The sequence below is a fragment of the Sus scrofa genome, chromosome 18 (genome assembly GCF_054392235.1).
Source record: "Sus scrofa isolate SSC_HxYL_T2T_F1_AM1 chromosome 18, Sscrofa_HxYL_maternal_Yorkshire_Landrace_v2.0, whole genome shotgun sequence".
NCBI lineage: Eukaryota > Metazoa > Chordata > Mammalia > Artiodactyla > Suidae > Sus > Sus scrofa.
Window position 1 is genome coordinate 37,127,322 of NC_139400.1, and position 18,168 is coordinate 37,145,489.

Here is an 18,168-nt window from a genome sequence, read left to right on the forward strand (position 1 = left end):
AGAGAATGGAGAATTTATAAACTTTCTCCATCAGTATGGATTACCTGCCAAAATCCAGGATACAAAGTTACTTTCAGAAGTATGCCATTGCAGAACCACATGGCAATGACATTTTTATGTTTATGAAAATACCTTACATTTTTTAAAATTCAGAATCTACCTTATTTTTTAAATCACTGAAACTAAATTTTAGCATGCTTCAAATACTAAAATTTATAAAATGTTCACTAAGTATGTAAAATTTAAGTGTATAAAAATAGAAGCCTAGTGGATAAACTAGGAAGGTCTAGACTTTTCCAATCTGCTCACACAGGTGGCTGAGAAGGTGGTTCGGTGCCTAAGTCTTGGTGATTGGTGAGAGATGGTCCTTCTAGATCTGCCTACATTTGATACCCTGTGTGATCCCTGTCAAAACACTGGATCTGTTTATCTGCCAAGTACCAAGGGCCCTGAAGCTGAAGAGGGAAAGGCTGGCATCTGGCTGGGTGCCAGGACCAGGTTGAATTCCTGTCCCTACTGAAATCTTAGGATTCAGAGACTGAGATTAATCTCCTGCTTCAGAATCTGCCTCTCACCCATCCCATCATCTGGTTGGAATTTATCTTGCCTTCATTCATACCCCACTCCATATTAGTTACTAATGGACATTAGAGAATGGAGGGCTGGAGAGGGCTGGGGGAAGGGAAGAGGGACAGAAGATGAGGGCATAGGAGGGAAAAATTTGTGAGAGGGTAAAAGACAGAGGAGACAAGACAAAAGGGGAAGAGTTAGAAACAAGCAACTTCTAAATATTTTTCTCAGACCTCTTTAAATAGGCTTGTCTTTTGTCCTTGAAATCTTTGAGAATTTTTTTTTTAAACATGAGGTTTCTTGGTTGATTGGTTAGTTTGGATTTTTGTGTTTGTTGGATTATTTTATTTTAAAAATTTTAAGAGTTTTTTTCATTCTGCTGCCTGGACTTCAAGAAGTGTTCCCTGATACCTGATCTAATGAGAGTCTCCTCATTTATGCTCCACTACTGCTTGCCCTTCCCTCTATTACAGCATTTATAGCTTTATTTCTTTGCTTTGCTATGTCAAGTGTCAATTTAAACTACCAGAAGGCAAAGCCTGGTCTTTGACTGTTGTTTTTTAATGGCATACATTCACCAGAAAAATCACTTTTTTTTAATAATACAGAATCCTGCACATGAAAATTCTCAATACACAATATATCAAGACTGAGAGGAAAGTTCAAAATATGAGAGTGTGTTTTCTTATATGACAATTCCCTTCTTCAAAACATGTGGCTATAATTGTGGCTCAATAAAAGATGCGCTCAAATCGCCTTGCTTTGGTTCTCCCTTTGAAACACTCCCTCACTGATAACACATTTGCTTAACCATGCTACTAGGTAGTTAATACTTAAAAGCTGGAGGATTTTTTAAAGAGAACATCTGGAAGCTGTGAAAACTGTGATTTTTGGCTGAATTTCTCACTGTAGGTTCTCTTTCCTTTGTTCAAAAGTATTTGTTCCCATACACTTACACTTGCCTCTGATTTCTACCAAACCAGAATATCAAGGAATTTTACCCATATTTTACTCCCCATAGAAACCTACAAACTAAACATTGGTCTTTCCTGCTTGTCCCCAGCCCATGCCTGAGTTCTAGAATTTATTAGTTTCTCCTGCTATAGCATTTTGATCCATTCATAATTTTGCATCTATGATTTTGGGATTTTAGATCACCTTTTAATTCATTTATGCACTCATAACTCATGTGCTCAACAAATATTTACTGAGTTGCCTTGGCACTGTTAGAGATAAAGAATAAGTAATTATTCCTGCCCTGAAGAAAGTTACTATGGGGAAATAGTCAAAGAGTCCATATATTACAGAGTCATAAGTGCTGTTGATCAATTCAAGTGGTTTCTGAGCTCCTACTCTGATCCAGTACTGTGCAAAGTAGACATTATGAGTACATTGAGAAGGGGGCACCTAAGTGTGGCAAGTGGAAGTCTTCCAGGAGAAGTGATCCTAAAGCAGGTTCTGAATGATTAAGAGGCTCTAACCAGGGAGGATGGGGCAGGGAGGAACAGGGGACGATCATATTCAAAGCAGAAGGAGCAGCACCAGATAAGTTTTAGAAACAAGAAAAGTGTGCTGGGTGCATTGCAAGCTCTTGGTAATGGCTGACGCTTAAAGAAATAGGAATGAGCATTGCAGAAGCACCTATCAAATCTATGTTGAATGAAAGAATAGACAGAAATAAAGCTGGAGAGGCAAGGAGGAATGAAATCTTAAGAAGCCTTTTAGGTCATGCAGAAGAGTTTGGACTAAACCATGACAGTGATGACATTCCATTGAAAGGAATGGTAGGATGGGTGGAGTTGATATAGGAAAGAGGTATGATCAAACTCTTACTTTAAATTTTCTGATAGAAGGACTGGAGCTCAACTTCTTTCCTAAAAACAAATTTACAACCAACGGCTGAGCAATCGTCAACCAAATGGACTAGAAACTTTCAAAAAGATATCCTACTCTAGAAGACAAAGAGGAAGCCACATAAAGAGGTAGGAGGGGCGATTATGCAATATAAGCAAACACATACCTCCCAGGTGGGAAGCCCCACAGACTGGAAAGTAACTGTTTCACAGAGACTCACCTACAGGAGTGAGAGACCTGAGCCCCACATCAAACTCCCACGTGTGGGGATTTGGCACTGGGAGAAAGAACCCCCAGAACATCTACTAAACAACCAATGGATCACTGAAGAAATCAAAGAGGAAATTAAAAAATATCTAGAATCAAATGACGACAAAGATACGACACTCCAAAGCATATGGGATGCGAGAAAAGCTGTTCTAAAACAAAAGTTTATAGTAATACAAGCCCACCTCAGGAAACAAGAAAAAGCTCAAATAAACAAGCTAACTTTACATCCAAAGCAGCTCCAGAGAGAACAGACAAGACCTAAAGTTCGCAGAAAGAAAGAAATCATAAAGATCAGAGAAGAAATCAGTGAAATGGAAACAAAGAAAACCATAGAAAAGATCAATGAAGTGAAAAGCTGGTTCTTTCAAAAGATCAACAAAATTGATAAACCCTTATCCAGACTTATCAAGAAAAAAAGAGAGAGAACTCAAATCAATAAACATAGAAATGAAAAAGAAGTAACAACGGACATCACAGAAATACAAAGGATCATAAGAGACTACTATATGCAACTGTACACCAATAAAATGGAAAACCTAGAAGAAATGGACAAATTCTTAGAAAAGTACAATCTTCCAAGACTAAACCAAAATGAAATAGAAAAGATGAATGGACCCATCACAAGAACTGAAATTGAAACTGTGATTAAAAAACTTCCAACAAACAAAAGTCCAGGACCAGATGGCTTCACAGGTGAATTCTATCAAACATTTAGAGTAGAGCTAACACCTATCCTTATGAAACTTTTCCCAAAAAATTGCAGAGGAAGGGACACTCCCAAACTCATTCTATGAGGCCACCATCACCCTGATACCAAAACCAAAGATACCACAAAAAAGAAAACTACAGGCCAATTTCACTGATGAACATCGATGCAAAAATCCTCAACAAAATACTAGCAAACCGCATCCAACAATACATTAAAAGGATTGTACATCATGATCAAGTGGGATTTATCCCAGGGATACAAGGGTTCTTCAATATCCACAAATCCATCAGTGTGATACACCACATTGACAAACTGAAGAATAAAACCCATGTGATCCTTTCAATAGATGCAGAAAAAGCCTTTGGCAAAATCCAACACCCATTTCTGATAAAAACCGTTCAGAAAGGGGGCATAGAGAGAACCTACCTCAACATAATAAAGGCAGTATATGACAAAACCACAGCAAACATCATTCTCAACAGTGAAAAGCTGAAAGAATTCCCACTGAGATCAGGAACAAGTCAAGGATATCTGCTCTTGCCACTACCATTCAACATAGTTTTGGAAGTCCTAGCTACATCAGTCAGAGAAGTAAAAGAAATAAAAGGAATCCAAACTGAAAAGGAAGAATTAAAACTATCACTATTTGCAGATGACATGACACTATACCTAGAGAATCCTAAAGACTCTACCAGAAAACTGTTAGAGCTCATCCACGAATTTGGCAAAGTTGTAGGATACAAAATTAATACACAGAAATCAACGCCATTTCTATATACTAACAATGAAAGAGCAGAAAGAGAAATTAGGGAAGCAATCCTGTTTACCATCACATCCAAAAGAACAAAATACCTAGGAGTAAACCTACCTAAAGAGACAAAAGACCTGTACTCTGAAAATTATAAGACACTGATGAAAGACATCAAAGGTGACACAAATAGATGGAAAAACATCCGATGCCCTTGGATTGGAAGAGTCAGTATTATCAAAATGACTATACTACTCAAGGCATTCTACAGATTCAATGCAATCCCTATCAAATTACTAAGGACACTTTTCACAGAACTTGAACAAAATATTTTAAATTTTGTTTGGAAGCACAAAAGACACAGAATAGCCAAAGACATTCTGAAAAAGAAAAATGGAGCTGGAGGAATCAAGCTGCTGGACTTCAGACTATACTACAAAGCAACAGTCATCAAAACCATATGGTACTGGCACAAAGACAGAAATATAGATCAGTCGAACAGGATAGAAAGCCCAGAAATAAACCCATGCACCTACAGCCAACTAATCTATGACAAAGGAGGCAAGCATATACAATGGAGAAAAGACAGCTTGTTCAATAAGTGGTGCTGGGAAAACTCGACAGCCACATGGAAAAGAATGAAATTAGAACACTCCCTAACACCATACACAAAAATAAACTCCAAATGGATTAAAGACCTAGATATAAAACCAGACACTATAAAACTCTTAGGGGAAAACATAGGCCAAACACTCTCTGACATAAACGACAGCAACATCTTCTCAGATCCACCTCTTAGAGTAATGACGGTAAAAACAAAAATAAACAAATGGGACCTAATCAAACTTCAAAGTTTCTGCACAGCAAAGGAAACCCTAAACAAAATGAAAAGACAACTCACAGAATAGGAGAAAATCTTTGCAAATGAATCGACTGACAAGGGATTAATCTTCAAAATTTATAAACCCCTTCTGCAGCTCCATACCAAAATAACAAACAACCCCATCCAAAAATGGGCAGAAGATCTAAACAGACAGTTCTCCAAAGAAGACATACGGATGGCCAAGAAACACATGAAAAGATGTTCAGCGTCACTCATTATTAGAGAGATGCAAATCAAAACCACGATGAGGTACCACCTTACACCAGCCAGAATGGCCATCATCCAAAAGTCTACAAACAAGGAGTGCTGGAGAGGGTGTGGAGAAAAGGAACCCTAGCACAATGCTGGTGGGATTGTAAATTGGGGCAACCACTGTGGAAAACAGTATGGAGAGTCCTCAGAAAACTAAACATAGAACTACCATTTGATCCAGCAAGCCCACTCATGGGCATCTATCCAGAGAAAACCATGACTTGCAAAGACACATGTACTCCAATGTTCATTGCAGCACTATTTACTATAGCCAAGGCATTGAAACAATCTGTCTATCGACAGAGGGGTGGATCAAGAAGATGTGGTACATATACACAATGGAATATTACTCAGCCACTAAAAGGAAAGAAATAATGGTATTTCCAACAACATGGATGGACCTAGAAATTATCATGCTAAGAGAAGTCAGCCATACAATGAGACACCAACATCAAATGCTACCACTGACATGTAGAATCTGAAAAAAGGACAGAATGAACTTTGCAGAACAGATACTGACTCACAGACTTTGAGAAACCTATGGTTTCCAAAGGAGACATTTCGGGGGTGGGGGGATGTGCTGGGGTTGTGGGATGGAAATCCTATAAAATTGGGTTGTGATGATCATTGTGCAAGTATATATGTAATAAATTCATTGAGTAATAATAAAAAAGATCATAACTGGCAATAAACATTTTCATACAAAAAAAAAAAAAACCTTTCTGCTTTGTCTGTTATCATCAATAATGATCCAGGCAAGAGTGGAGGTGGGGTGCCCAGAAATAGAAGCTGTGGCTATAATTTAGGTCTTAGTAGCACCAAATGTGGTCTTGGACCAACAGCAGCAGCATCTTCATCACCCAGAAGCTTGCTGAAAATGCAGAATTTTGGGCTACTGCAGACCCACTGAGTCAGATGCTGCATTTTAAGAAGTTTATCAAGTGATTTGCATTCATATTACAGTTTCAGATGCACTGATCTAGACTTAATTATGTTAGTGGTAGCAAGACTAAGAAGAAAGGGAAGCTTTGAGAGGCATTGCACTGGAACAGTCTGCTAGACTTTGTGAGTTAATGGATGAGAGGGGAGGAGAGCCGGCGATGTGGTGTTCCTAAGTGAAGAACAAGTGTCACAGAGAGAGAGCTGGTATTGATCTCTTAGCCTGCACTTTACAAAATTGGTTTGTAATTATTCATAGAAGTAATAAACTTGTTATATGGCTAATCTCTGTGCTGAAGACTATAGCCAGGAGAATGCTTAGAATTATAATGGGAAATATCATAGAGTCAAAGGCTCAGTAGGTAGCACGTTTTAGATTACCTCAAAGCAGCTCTCTTTATGAAAACATATCAGAGACTGAAAAAATACATCTAGTTCATTTGAACATGTAGCAGATCAGAGAGGGAGAAAGGAAAGGAGGTTATGGAAGAGAGAGACATATACATAGAGCCAGGAAAACAGCCAGAGAGAGAGGGTCCAAAGTCTTTCCCTCAGAAAACAAAAACAAAACTCATGGAAGGACGAGCATTTGAGCTGTGCTTTGAAAGATGGGTGTAATTTGAATAAGCAGAGGTAAGATAAATGACAGTAAACACAGGGATCTGTATCATCAGTAGGTAAACAATGTATGAACAGAACAGACAGGTTAGGCTGGGGCATTGGGAGTAAAGGAAATAAAACTGAAAACATAAATGGGGATCAAGGTAGAGCAGGACTGAAATGCCAAGCTAAGGAACTCGGGTTTAATTCAGCTGGGGATGGAAAGCTGTTAGAGATGTGATTTTCAACCTTGGAATCATCTGCGGAGCCTTAAAAATACCAATACCTGGGTCCCACCCACATCGATTCTAATTTAGTTTTTCTGGATTGTATCCCAGGCATCAGGACTTTTGAAAGCTTCCCAGAGGATTCTAATGTCAGGAGTTTGAGAGAAGGGCTGTTACCCGGGATCAGTTTGCCCTCTCTTCCTGGAAAACTAGTAAGTAGCTTACAGCCAATCTGTCTTCATTTGTTTGCTTGTGTTTTGTAAAGCTAGACTCCTGAAGACCTTTACTGATGTTTGAATAGAGTGCCATGGATGACAATCAATCCTGAATTCATTAACATGTGGACTTCTCCTTTGTACCATTTGATATTGCCATCTTAATGTGATCGTTAAGAAAAAAACTTACTATGTTGCCTCTCCCCAGAAGCCAGTGATTATACCACCCCTTATATGTGCAAGAATTGCCAACTTTAAGAACTTGTAATCTCCTCAGGCATATTTTTAAAAGGCCAATGGACTCCCACCTTTCCCCACATACCTTCCCATCTAGCCCTGCCTTCTAAAGTACCGATGACAGAGATATCTATTGCCATAAAATGGGTGTATTCCCAACAGACTGTCAGTTAGAAATTTCATGACAGAAAATTTAGATGTTGAATTCTGGGATCCTCAGTGTCACATTGGGTCATCCCAATATTCTATATCAGTGATATGAAGGATTTATTTCATACCTTATATATGTGCTTAATACACTTTTAGCTACATTATCATGTTTGTTATTCAACAGTTCCCCGGGGGAGTTTTCAATCCCCATTTCGCAGATGAGGAAAATGAGATTTAGAGGGATTGTGACTTGTGCAGGGTCACAGAGCTAGTAGATGGCAGAAGGAAATTTGAGTACAGCCATTCTGCTTGGGACGTTTAGTGTTCCTCACACTGTATCAATTTTATGTTTTGAGAGTACTGGAGCATAATTTCTTTCCAGTAGATTAATCTCAGAAATTTGGAATATTTAAACAATCCTGTTTTTCATTATTTTTTTAGATTATTTTAAACCTTTTTTAAAAAATTAAATACATTTTCAACACATGTATCTGGTAAAGAACACAGTATAAATTTACTGTGTTCTTTACAGATCCTTTTAGACATATTTATCTCTTAAATTTCAAAGGATGCCTCATACTTAGTACAGACTGAATTTTCAGGAGTTCCCATTGTGGCATAGTGGTTAGCGAATTCAACTAGGAACTATGAGGTTGCGGTTCACTCCCTGGCCTTGCTCAGTGGGTTAAGGACCCGGCGTTGCTGTGAACTGTGGTGTAGGTCACAGATGGGGCTCGGATCCCTAGTTGCTGTGGCTCTGGCAAAGGCTGGTGGCTACAGCTCTATTAGACCACTAGCCTGGGAACCTCCATATGCCGCAGGATCGACCTTAGAAGAGTGGGGAAAAAAAAATAAATAAAATAATGAATTTTCAGGATGAGGGGAAGTCCATTCATTTTGTAGGTTTTATTCCTATCTCTTTTCAGCCTCTAGCTTTCAGACTGATCTTTTCAAATCTGCAACTATACCTTCGCTTGTACCATCCCATTATTCTATTCCATCATATTGGTTCTCCTAATAGTTTATTTTACAAAACATTATACACATACATTATTTTTCATGTTCTTTTTCATTATGGTTTACCCCAGGACACTGAATATGGTTCCCTGTGCTATACAGTAAGACTTTGCTATTTATCCATTCTGTATATAATCATTTCCATCTGTTAGTCCCAAACTCCCAATCCATCCCTTCCTTACCTTTTTACTCACCCTTGGCAACCACAGGCCTGTTCTCTATGTCTGTGAGTCTGTTTCTCTTTCATAGATTTGTGTCATATTTGAGATTCCACAGGTAAGTGATATCATGTACTATTGTCTTTCTCTTTCTGATTTACTTCTGCATTATTTAATACAATAATTTCTAGGTCCATTCATGTAGCTACAAATGGCATTATTTCATTCTTTTTTATGGCTAATATTCCATTGTGTATATGTACCATATCTTCTTTATCCATTCATCTGCCAATGGACATTTATGTGGTCCCCATGTCTTGGCTATTATAAACAGTGCTGCTATGAACATAGATGTGCATGTACCAGAAGTGGAACTGCTACATCTGATGGCAACTTTATTGTTAGTTTTTTGAGGAACCGCCATGCTGTTTTCCATAGTGGTTGTACCAAGTTACAGTCCTACAAACAGTGTTGAAGTATTCCTTTATACAAAACTTTTTTTTTTTTTTTTGTCTTTTTGTTGTTATTGTTGTTGTTGTTGCTATTTCTTGGGCCGCACCCGCGGCATATGGAGGTTCCCAGGCTAGGGGTCTAATCGGAGCTGTAGCTACCAGCCTACGCCAGAGCCACAGCAACGCGGGATCCGAGCCGCGTCTGCAACCTACACCACAGCTCACGGCAACGCCGGATCGTTAACCCACTGAGCAAGGGCAGGGACCGAACCCGCAACCTCATGGTTCCTAGTCGGATTCGTTAACCACTGCGCCACGACGGGAACTCCCAAAACTTTTTTTTTTTTCTCAAGAACTTGCTGTGTGCCAAGAACTTTAGTGATACAATGATCAGTAAGATTGAAACACTTTTCCAAATCGACCCTTGTTGCCTGGAGGTGCAGTGACAAAAAGTGCATGACACAGTTCAGGTGAGGTGATAGCATTCTGTGTACAAGGTGTTGATAAGGTTTTACGTCCAATATTCATCCTTACTATACTCATTCCCTGGCCTTTTGATTGTCAAGTTATATGGCTTCAATAAATATCTTTAATGCACTTTAGATAGTATTCTTATAAGAAATAAATAGGTCAAACCTTTGTAGATCATAATATATAAATCTGACAAGCTTAATTTTTATTTGCTCCTTAAGGAGTATTTGTACATTTTCCCATATTAGAACTATTTGGTTGCTTTACCCACTAGCATGGCCTTGTTATATCTTGTTGGAATTAATCTCCATCTGCATAGAATTCAATTATCTGCAACATAGCTTTTATCTTCAGGCTTACAAATGGCTCGGTGCTTTCACTTCCCAATCATTACCATTTGTAGAATATTCAATAAGACAGATCTCAGCAACTGTATTACTCGTGTGTCAGTTTTGCTGAGTGAGCATTGAGATTTTCTGTGAAGGGAAAAATATTCTTCAGAAATATATTTGGAAGATATTTTTAAAAGGTTATAGTTAAACTAGAGAGTAGATTCGAGGTTGGAGAAGTCACTGACCAGCTAAAAATAACCATTACAATAAGCAGTGATTTACTGATTATTAAGATAAATGTAAATGAGTATCACATCATTATATGATCAACCATTGCATTTCAGCATAATGGAACATTCCTATATTCCACTGGTCAGATCTCAGTGGCAACAATGGTAGCATCAATTGGCAAGAAACACAGGACCGTAAAAAAAGTATCAAAAAAGTCTTTGATGTTCAAGAAAATACTCCTTGGAATCTATTTCTTGTAATAGAAAGTATAATTAATTCCACAAGTTGAATTGGAATTCATAGGTTTCATTGTACTTCATTCTCTACTTTAATCACAACTCCCTAAGTCACATCAAGGGACCTCAGACTCACAGACTCCTACTTCTCTAAGATTCTGATCTTGAGGCTCTTTTTTTCTGGCCCCAAGAGTGGCGAGGTCACTCTTCCAGGCTCCTGTACTCTCTGAGCTTCTCTTCCATCACAGCAGACTATGCAATCATTTAGCCCATCCCGCAATGACCCTGCTCATCGACATCCTCCTAGTTTCCATGGCTGGTCTCTTACTTCAGCAGCTTCTCCTCACCAGTCTGGCACAGAGATAGTCAAGAGACAGGTTCTGACTTCCAGTCCTCAGTTGGTCTTGAATTGTCCAATAATTACTGTGAGATCTTACTTGCCCCCCCATGAATACATCACTGTCTCTCCATTGTAAGGTAAGAGATTTGCACACAAAAAGTCTCTATACTTTGTTTTAGCTGTAAATGTCTTGTTTTCTGATTAGGTACAAGGTAGAATAAAGGGGAGTAGCATTGGTAAAAGAAATGTATAGTCTACCAATTTTCCTCTCAGCTTTTTTACTTTCAGTTTTAACGTAAAGCGTAAGTGGCTGAATTAAAAATCTCTCTTCCAAATTTCTCCAGCATTTTAGGTGAATGACAAACTCTTGAGTTCTAGGTTTTTTTTTTGTTTTTGAGGGAAGATTTTTCCAGCAGCCCAAACCCAGAATAGCCTCTTGCTCCTTTGAATTGCTAGAGCTCCACTTATTTTGTACTGAACTCCTGTTGCCATTTGTTTTTATTTATCTCTTGATGAAGGTATCCTGCCTTTCCAAGTAGATTTTAAGCCTATTGTAGGACTATATCATGGACTTTTATCTGTCCTCACCATGTGGCTCAGTGCCCAGCACAAATCATCACCAAATAAGTTTATTGGTGGTAATAGCACATAATTCCAGGAGACTCACTTAAATATTGTTGACAGTCTATTATTTCAGAGATGTATTATCTGTCTCTCATTTAGCAAGAACATCATATCTTCATTCATAATGAAATTAGCCTTGTGGCCCTGAACACCAGATAATATATAGGCTGAATCAAATGAACATTTGCTGTGGACATGAAAAATGTTTAGCAACTGTCAAGATGATTGTCTTAATCCCTTCAGTCTGTTGTAAAAAAAAATACCACAGAGTGCATAGCTTATAAACAACAGAAATTTCTTGCTAACAGTTCTGGAGGCTAGAAGTCCAAGATCAGCATGCCAACATAGTCAGGTGAGGGCTGTCTTCTAGGTTGCAGACTTCAGACTGCTGACCTTTCACTGGATCTTCACATGGCAGGGTCTAGGGCTCTCTGTGGAGCTTGTTTTATAAGGCGCTAATCCCACTAAAAAGGACTCTACCCTTTTTTTTGTCTGTCCTTTTGGGGCCGCACCCTCAGCATATGGAAGTTCCCAGGCTACGGCTCCAATCATAGGTGTAGCTGCCAGCCTACACCACAGCCACAGTAACATCAGATCTGAGCCACATCTGCAACCTATACCACAGCTCAAGGCAATGCCGGATCCTTAACCCACTGAATAAGGCCAGAGATTGAACCTGCATCCTCATGGATATTAGTCAGATTCATTTCCACTGAGCCCCGAGAGGAACTCCAACTCTACCCTTATAACCTAATTACCCCCCACCCCTGTCGCTCTCTCCTTCCCATCCCCACCCTGCCTCCTAATGCTGTCAACTTTGGAGCTTAAGATTTCACCATATGAATTTGTGGGAGATGCAAATATTCACATGAAAGCAATGGCTAATACTAATGAGCTAATAGATATCATAGAACTTTTATGTGGTTTTTGAGGCATTACTTGTTATCAAGAACCCTGTCACTATGCGAATAAAAGGGAAATACAAGAAAGGGAAATATGAAATAATAATGGCTTAGGCTTATAGAATATTATATATATTTACTTGTTTAATATTTTCAGCAACTCTTGAAATAGGTAATATTTCCCATTTTTTAAAATATTGTCTCTAACATTTTAAATGAGAAACAGGGCACAGAAGGTTTAAGTAATTTGCTCAAGATAGCACAGCTAATAAGAAAGAGAGCTGGGATTTGAACTTAGGTGGCCTGACTCCGGAGTCTAAAGCTAATATGCCATGAACTAAGTTGGTTCCCTATATTTTGTAGTTAGATATGAAGCCATAAAATGTATTGTAATTAAAGAAATTTGAGTATTTGGTGGCAATTCCAAGTGGGATTGAAAGCCACATCAGAACTGGAAAAGATTCTGTGAGGATGTGCTTCTGCCAGCTCAAGGTCATCCTGTGGTACTCAGGTCCTTTCCCATCCTCAAGTTATTTTCCGTTAGTGTGAAAGCAGAAATGGGAGCCCTGGCTGGGGTGAAGAGGGCCTTTCATCTTCCCAGGCAGGGGGACCACTGGGGAAGGCAGGCTGATGAGAGCTGCAGGGGAGCTGAGCTATTTTAAAAACACATGAAAGTAAGAGCTTAAGAGAGAATTTTTATGAGGATGGCAAAGTCGAGGGTGTATGCTTATGCACGCATGCAGGAAACGTGGGTTAAAACTGATCAGTGATTAAAATTCCTTAGACCTTTAAAATGCAAATGACTTGAAAAATGTCATATTTTTGAGAAGTAAGCATTCTCATTTATGGGAACTACAACATGGTACTTGATTCTGGAGAATATTTGAAGTTGCATGAAGTTCACTAGCGCTGCAGTACAAATTATTAGATAAAACTATTGCGTGCTGGAACTTGGGAAAGAATTCCATTGATTTCCCGTCGCTAGTTTTTGTCCTTAAGAAAGTGGAGAGGCAATTAAACTCTTCCTTTTTGACCCTTTGTGCAGATAATGGCACAAATGCTTCAGTGGAAATTGCAAAGACAATGTCATAGCAGTAAATTCCAATTCACTGTCCTGGTTTTTTTGAGATCAAAGCCAGGCACACTTCTTTTCAATGACACTCATTTTTTCTTTCTCCTTCTGAACTTGCTGCTGCAGTTCTCTCTAGCTAACACATGCTGCCAGCCAGGTCCTTCAGTATGAATAGTGACTACTCTGGCTCTCTCACTGGGACCCTCTAATTACAGGGCTAAGTTTGAAGATTTCAACTTATTTTGGCACTCAGGGTGATGACGAAGGATTTAATTCTCTTCTCAGGCTTTCTAATTAATAAAACTCTCTAATTTTTGTCAGAATACATTTAGCAGGGGTTTAAATAACTAGTTCTCAAGGAGCCCTATTTTGCTATTGTCAAAAACTATTCTTTAAATCTGCTAAAAATATCTCAAGATACAGTAAGGGGAATGCACTGCTTCCTCCCCTTGTGAAGATATGGTGAGTTCCTTTTGCTGTTTTAAATATATGTAAGAAGAGTGGGAGGAAGGAGTGAAATTTTTGGCACCAAAAAGTACAGGACTCAAGTGACTAAAGATGTACTTTCACCTTCTCTGCAGTTGAGAGAAGAAAGAGTTTGAAATTTCTAGTCTCATCCTTTCTTCCTTTTTCTTTCTCTCCTTTAAGTCTGCATATTCTACCTGAACAAATGAATTTTCATTGTGAAATGAATTTGGTTGGAATTGCATTCTTCTTCTAAGAAATAAAGTAGGGAATTTTCCCTCTGATTTTGTTTTAAATTCCATCATGGTTAGCAATCAAGGATAAGAAATCCAATAGATCGGTCTAGTGACAAGAAAGAGAAATTACACACGGAGATCGAGAAATATACCATTGTTTTGAAAACATCCCCATAATCAAAAGATTCACAGACTTCAGTTACAATCTACTTATAGAATGATAGACGCTGTGCCACTGTGGTGAAACAAATAGCATTTGATGTCTCGGATTCACTGCAATGCAATTTGGCTCATGTATTTTCTTCGAAAAATTATCTTAGGAAAAGGATTCGTTACTTTTATTTTATTTAGAAAATTAATTTATTCAATGGATATTTATTGAGCATCTTCTGCATAATAGGCAGAAGAAGTGCTGAGAAACAGCAAAGAAAGAAATAGCAGGAAGGAAAGTGCTGAGAAACAGCAAAGAAAGAAATAGCAGGAAGGAAAAATCCCTTGCTTCATAGAGTGTGCATTATAGTTGGGAAAACATCCAGATAAGTAGGCAAAATATGCATTACAGATAGTGACAAATGCTAAGGAGAAAATTAAAATAGGGAAGGGGGAATATGAAGTGTCTTGGGGACAGTGTCAGAGAGGGAGGCTAGAGAAGCTTTTCAGAAATCTGAAAAGAAGTGAGGGGCTAGTCTAGGGGAAAATGTCCAAGCAAAGGGCCACTGCAAAGCCCCTCTGATGTGGGCCCAAGTGGGCAAGTATGAGACACATCAAAGAAACCAATGTGACTGGAGCTGAGTGAGCGAAGAGGAGAGGAGAGAGGGGCTGGAGGCCTGATCGTGGAGGGGGTTTATATATCATTATGAGGACTTTGTCCTTTATTCAGAGTAAGGTGAGATTTTTGCGTAAATGAAGGTTTGAGGCAGAAGAATGACATGAACTAACAAATTTTAACAAGATTTCTCTGGCAGCTGTTCTGAGAATGAAGTGAAGGTGGGGCAAGAAGAAAAGCAGGGAAGGAACCAGGTTAGAGATGATTGCAGTGATTCAGATGAGAGGTGATGATGCACTGCACCAGAATAATACCTAGGGAGGTGGTGGCATGTCGTCAGATTTTGGATCTATTTTTAAGTTATGAATGATAGGATCTATTGAAGACTACATATATATACACATCCGAAAGCCATGGTATAGGACAAGATCTCCAAGGGAACAAATACAGCTGGAAAAGAGTGGAAAGGACCAAGACCTAAGGTACATCAACACTTTGACCTCAGGGAGATGAAGAGATATCCATGAAAGAGACTGAGGATGAGATGTAGTTAGCAATCTAACCTTAAGAAAATATTCGCTGTAATGAATGGTGTAGGTAAAAGTGACTGACATGGTTTGAAGAGTAGGAAAGGTGAAATACCAGAGCTAGAAGTATATACAGTTTTTTCAAAGAGTTCTGTTATAAACAAAATGAGACAGTAACAGAAACAAGATGAGGGTCAAGAAAGGGTTACTTTAAACTGTGAGAAACAGTATCATGTCTGTGGTCATGGTAATGATCCAGCAGGGGAAAAACTGATGATAAAAAAGAAAAAGGAAACATTGGTAAATAATTTTCTTAGGCAAAAAAGGATGGAACTAATGTTTTAGTGGAGGGTTTGGCTTTAGCTGCAAGGACCGCTTATGTTAGATAGATATAGTTGGAGAAAATAGGGAATTTCTCTCTTGATGATTTCTAATTTCTTGGTGAAATAGGAAGCAAGGTGATCACTGTGAATAGGGATAGGGAGATTAGCTGGTATTTTGAGGAGCAAGGGGAGGCATGCAAGTCATCCAGAGATGAGGAGAAGAAATTGATTAGTGGTAAAATGATTGTTATGCAATCTTAGGAGCCCTCTGGGATTTATGAATTTAGAGGGTGACCAGTCAGCATAGACCTATGTTTTACTCATGAATATTCAGGAAAACATGGACTAGTCATGGACTAGTCAGGGAGATGAATTTAAGCACAGCTGTAGTTCAGCCAAGGGAATCATATAAAACTAAAGAGAGGCAAGTGATTTACAGGCACATGCAAAGGGAGGACTAGAGTATCATCATGGATTCATAGGTACTGACTTTGGTCACTAAAATGTTGTCCTCCCCAAAGGCTATACTTTTGTGTTTGTAGCTTTTAATTTTTTCCAATGTTTTTTATCCTTTTTTAAATTCAGGACATTAAAACATCCCCATATTTGAGCAGGCTTGCCCAAAAGGCAGTGACATACATAGCTTCAGAAATGTTGGACTAGAACATTTTAAATGGTTTCCTCAGGTTCAGCTCTGATATTTTATGATTGTCTTAAGGATTAATTGTGTACCTGTTATGTCCAGTTCTCTGTAGGAGGCATTTTGGGACTTTCAAAGAAATATCTGATATACTCTCAGACCCCAAGATAGTTGTATTTCAGTGTCTATAAGTATAGAATATAGACATGCTGAAACTTAAGTATTTAGTAATTGATGAAAATTGATGCTTATTAATTTATTAGTTCTGATCATATCAACTGCCATGATGAGCTAATCCTATATTTGCCCTGACCCTATCATATCATCAAAAAACTCCAGGGTCCAGCAGTTTTGCCTCCAAGAAATCTAGATTGAATGGGGGGAAAAGGTGGCTAGCTTAGCTTTAGTGACACATCCACATAAAAATGCTGGATTCAAAGGATTTGTTCTTTCAGGGTCACTGGCAGATATAGAAAGACTTGGGGCACTTTGATGACTCCAAGTAGAAAAGAATATTTTCCTTTTGCTGTCATGTAAACATAATCATAGTCTTCTTTGTGTAGCAGAAAATGTGAGCAGTATATAGGCCATTTCTATATTCAGCCCCTGCACTAAACTGGGGCACAGCTGACACACTCATTTCAGATGGTACCAGTTGCTACAGATGGACTTTTCATTTATCAGTTGGCATATTCATTAACTTGACAGAGATGATTGTTTTCATTGTGTCACACTCTGGTTGTTTAATGTATAAAGTCCTGGTATTACTCTAGATACTTTGGGCCTTCAGGCAGAAGACATCATCCACATAGAAGTTTATTACTCTTGACATTTGTATCATCCAGAAGACACAAGGTCAGGATTAAAGACTAGAGCTTTCGGCACAGCTGGCAAACCTTGGAGAGATTTTTTTTCCCCACTGCCTCTAGATTTTATAGTGGCAACTGCTGTAGTAAGGTCCAGTTAGGTTGGAATTATCCTCCTTCCACAAATAAGAGGGATGAAGAATGTCAAAAGTATTTTCATATTGCTGGAATGATCCACTTTAAGAGGATCCAGTCTAAATATATGAAAAATGTACACTGGGGAAAAGAATTCATAGCATAAATGAATCATTTATAACATGTAAATGCTTACCTCAGAAATCCTTTAAATATTCAACTATAGCTGTATTTTAAAATTGCCCAGTTTACCAAAAATAGTTTTTATATTTATTGTGTAATATAAGTTGCAAGAGAACATTTATTTCACATTTACTACTCCTTATTGAAACTAAAAGAAAGAGTAATGAGAAGTTATGGGTCAGATTTGCAATGACCCATCAAACTACAAACAAAACATAATCCCAAAGCCCCTGCAAAGTTCATTCTATACAAAAACAAAAACAGCAACAGCAATAACAAATGAAAAAATCACATGTCAGAAGAGCAGATAAACCTAGATCCATAGCTTAGTTAAACAGGTAGACAGGTAGGCAGGTGTAGGTCCAAGAGTGGGGAGGTGAATGGTCAAGCAGATAGGTTGTTCCATCCCTGTACAGGTGAGGATTTGTAGGCAGGGTCCAGAGAATGGCAAGACAGATTAGCAGCAAGAGAAGCATCAGAAAATATGGCTGGAGCACTTCATTGTTAAAGCAGAGACTGTTTGCCTTGAACTTTCTTTTCATGGGCAAATCACCTGCTATGTGTGGGAAGTCCTGGCCCACAGGGTCGCAAAGAGCAA

The 18,168-nt window shown here is 38.6% G+C and overlaps 1 protein-coding gene across 4 annotated transcripts in view; it reads left to right on the forward strand.

Moving 5' to 3' along the window:
- The window catches only part of LOC146394980 (uncharacterized), a 480,198-nt gene that overhangs the window by 377,945 nt on the left and 84,085 nt on the right, over nt 1–18,168 (forward strand). For all 4 annotated transcript variants that reach the window (XR_014834437.1, XR_014834439.1, XR_014834438.1 and 1 more), the window contains one exon: nt 7,164–7,264. Coding sequence is in view for 1 of the 4 variants with exons in the window: in XM_085006031.1 (XP_084862157.1) it covers nt 7,164–7,264 (101 nt within the window). In the remaining 3 variants the exon portion in view is untranslated. The remainder of the gene's footprint in view (nt 1–7,163; nt 7,265–18,168) is intronic.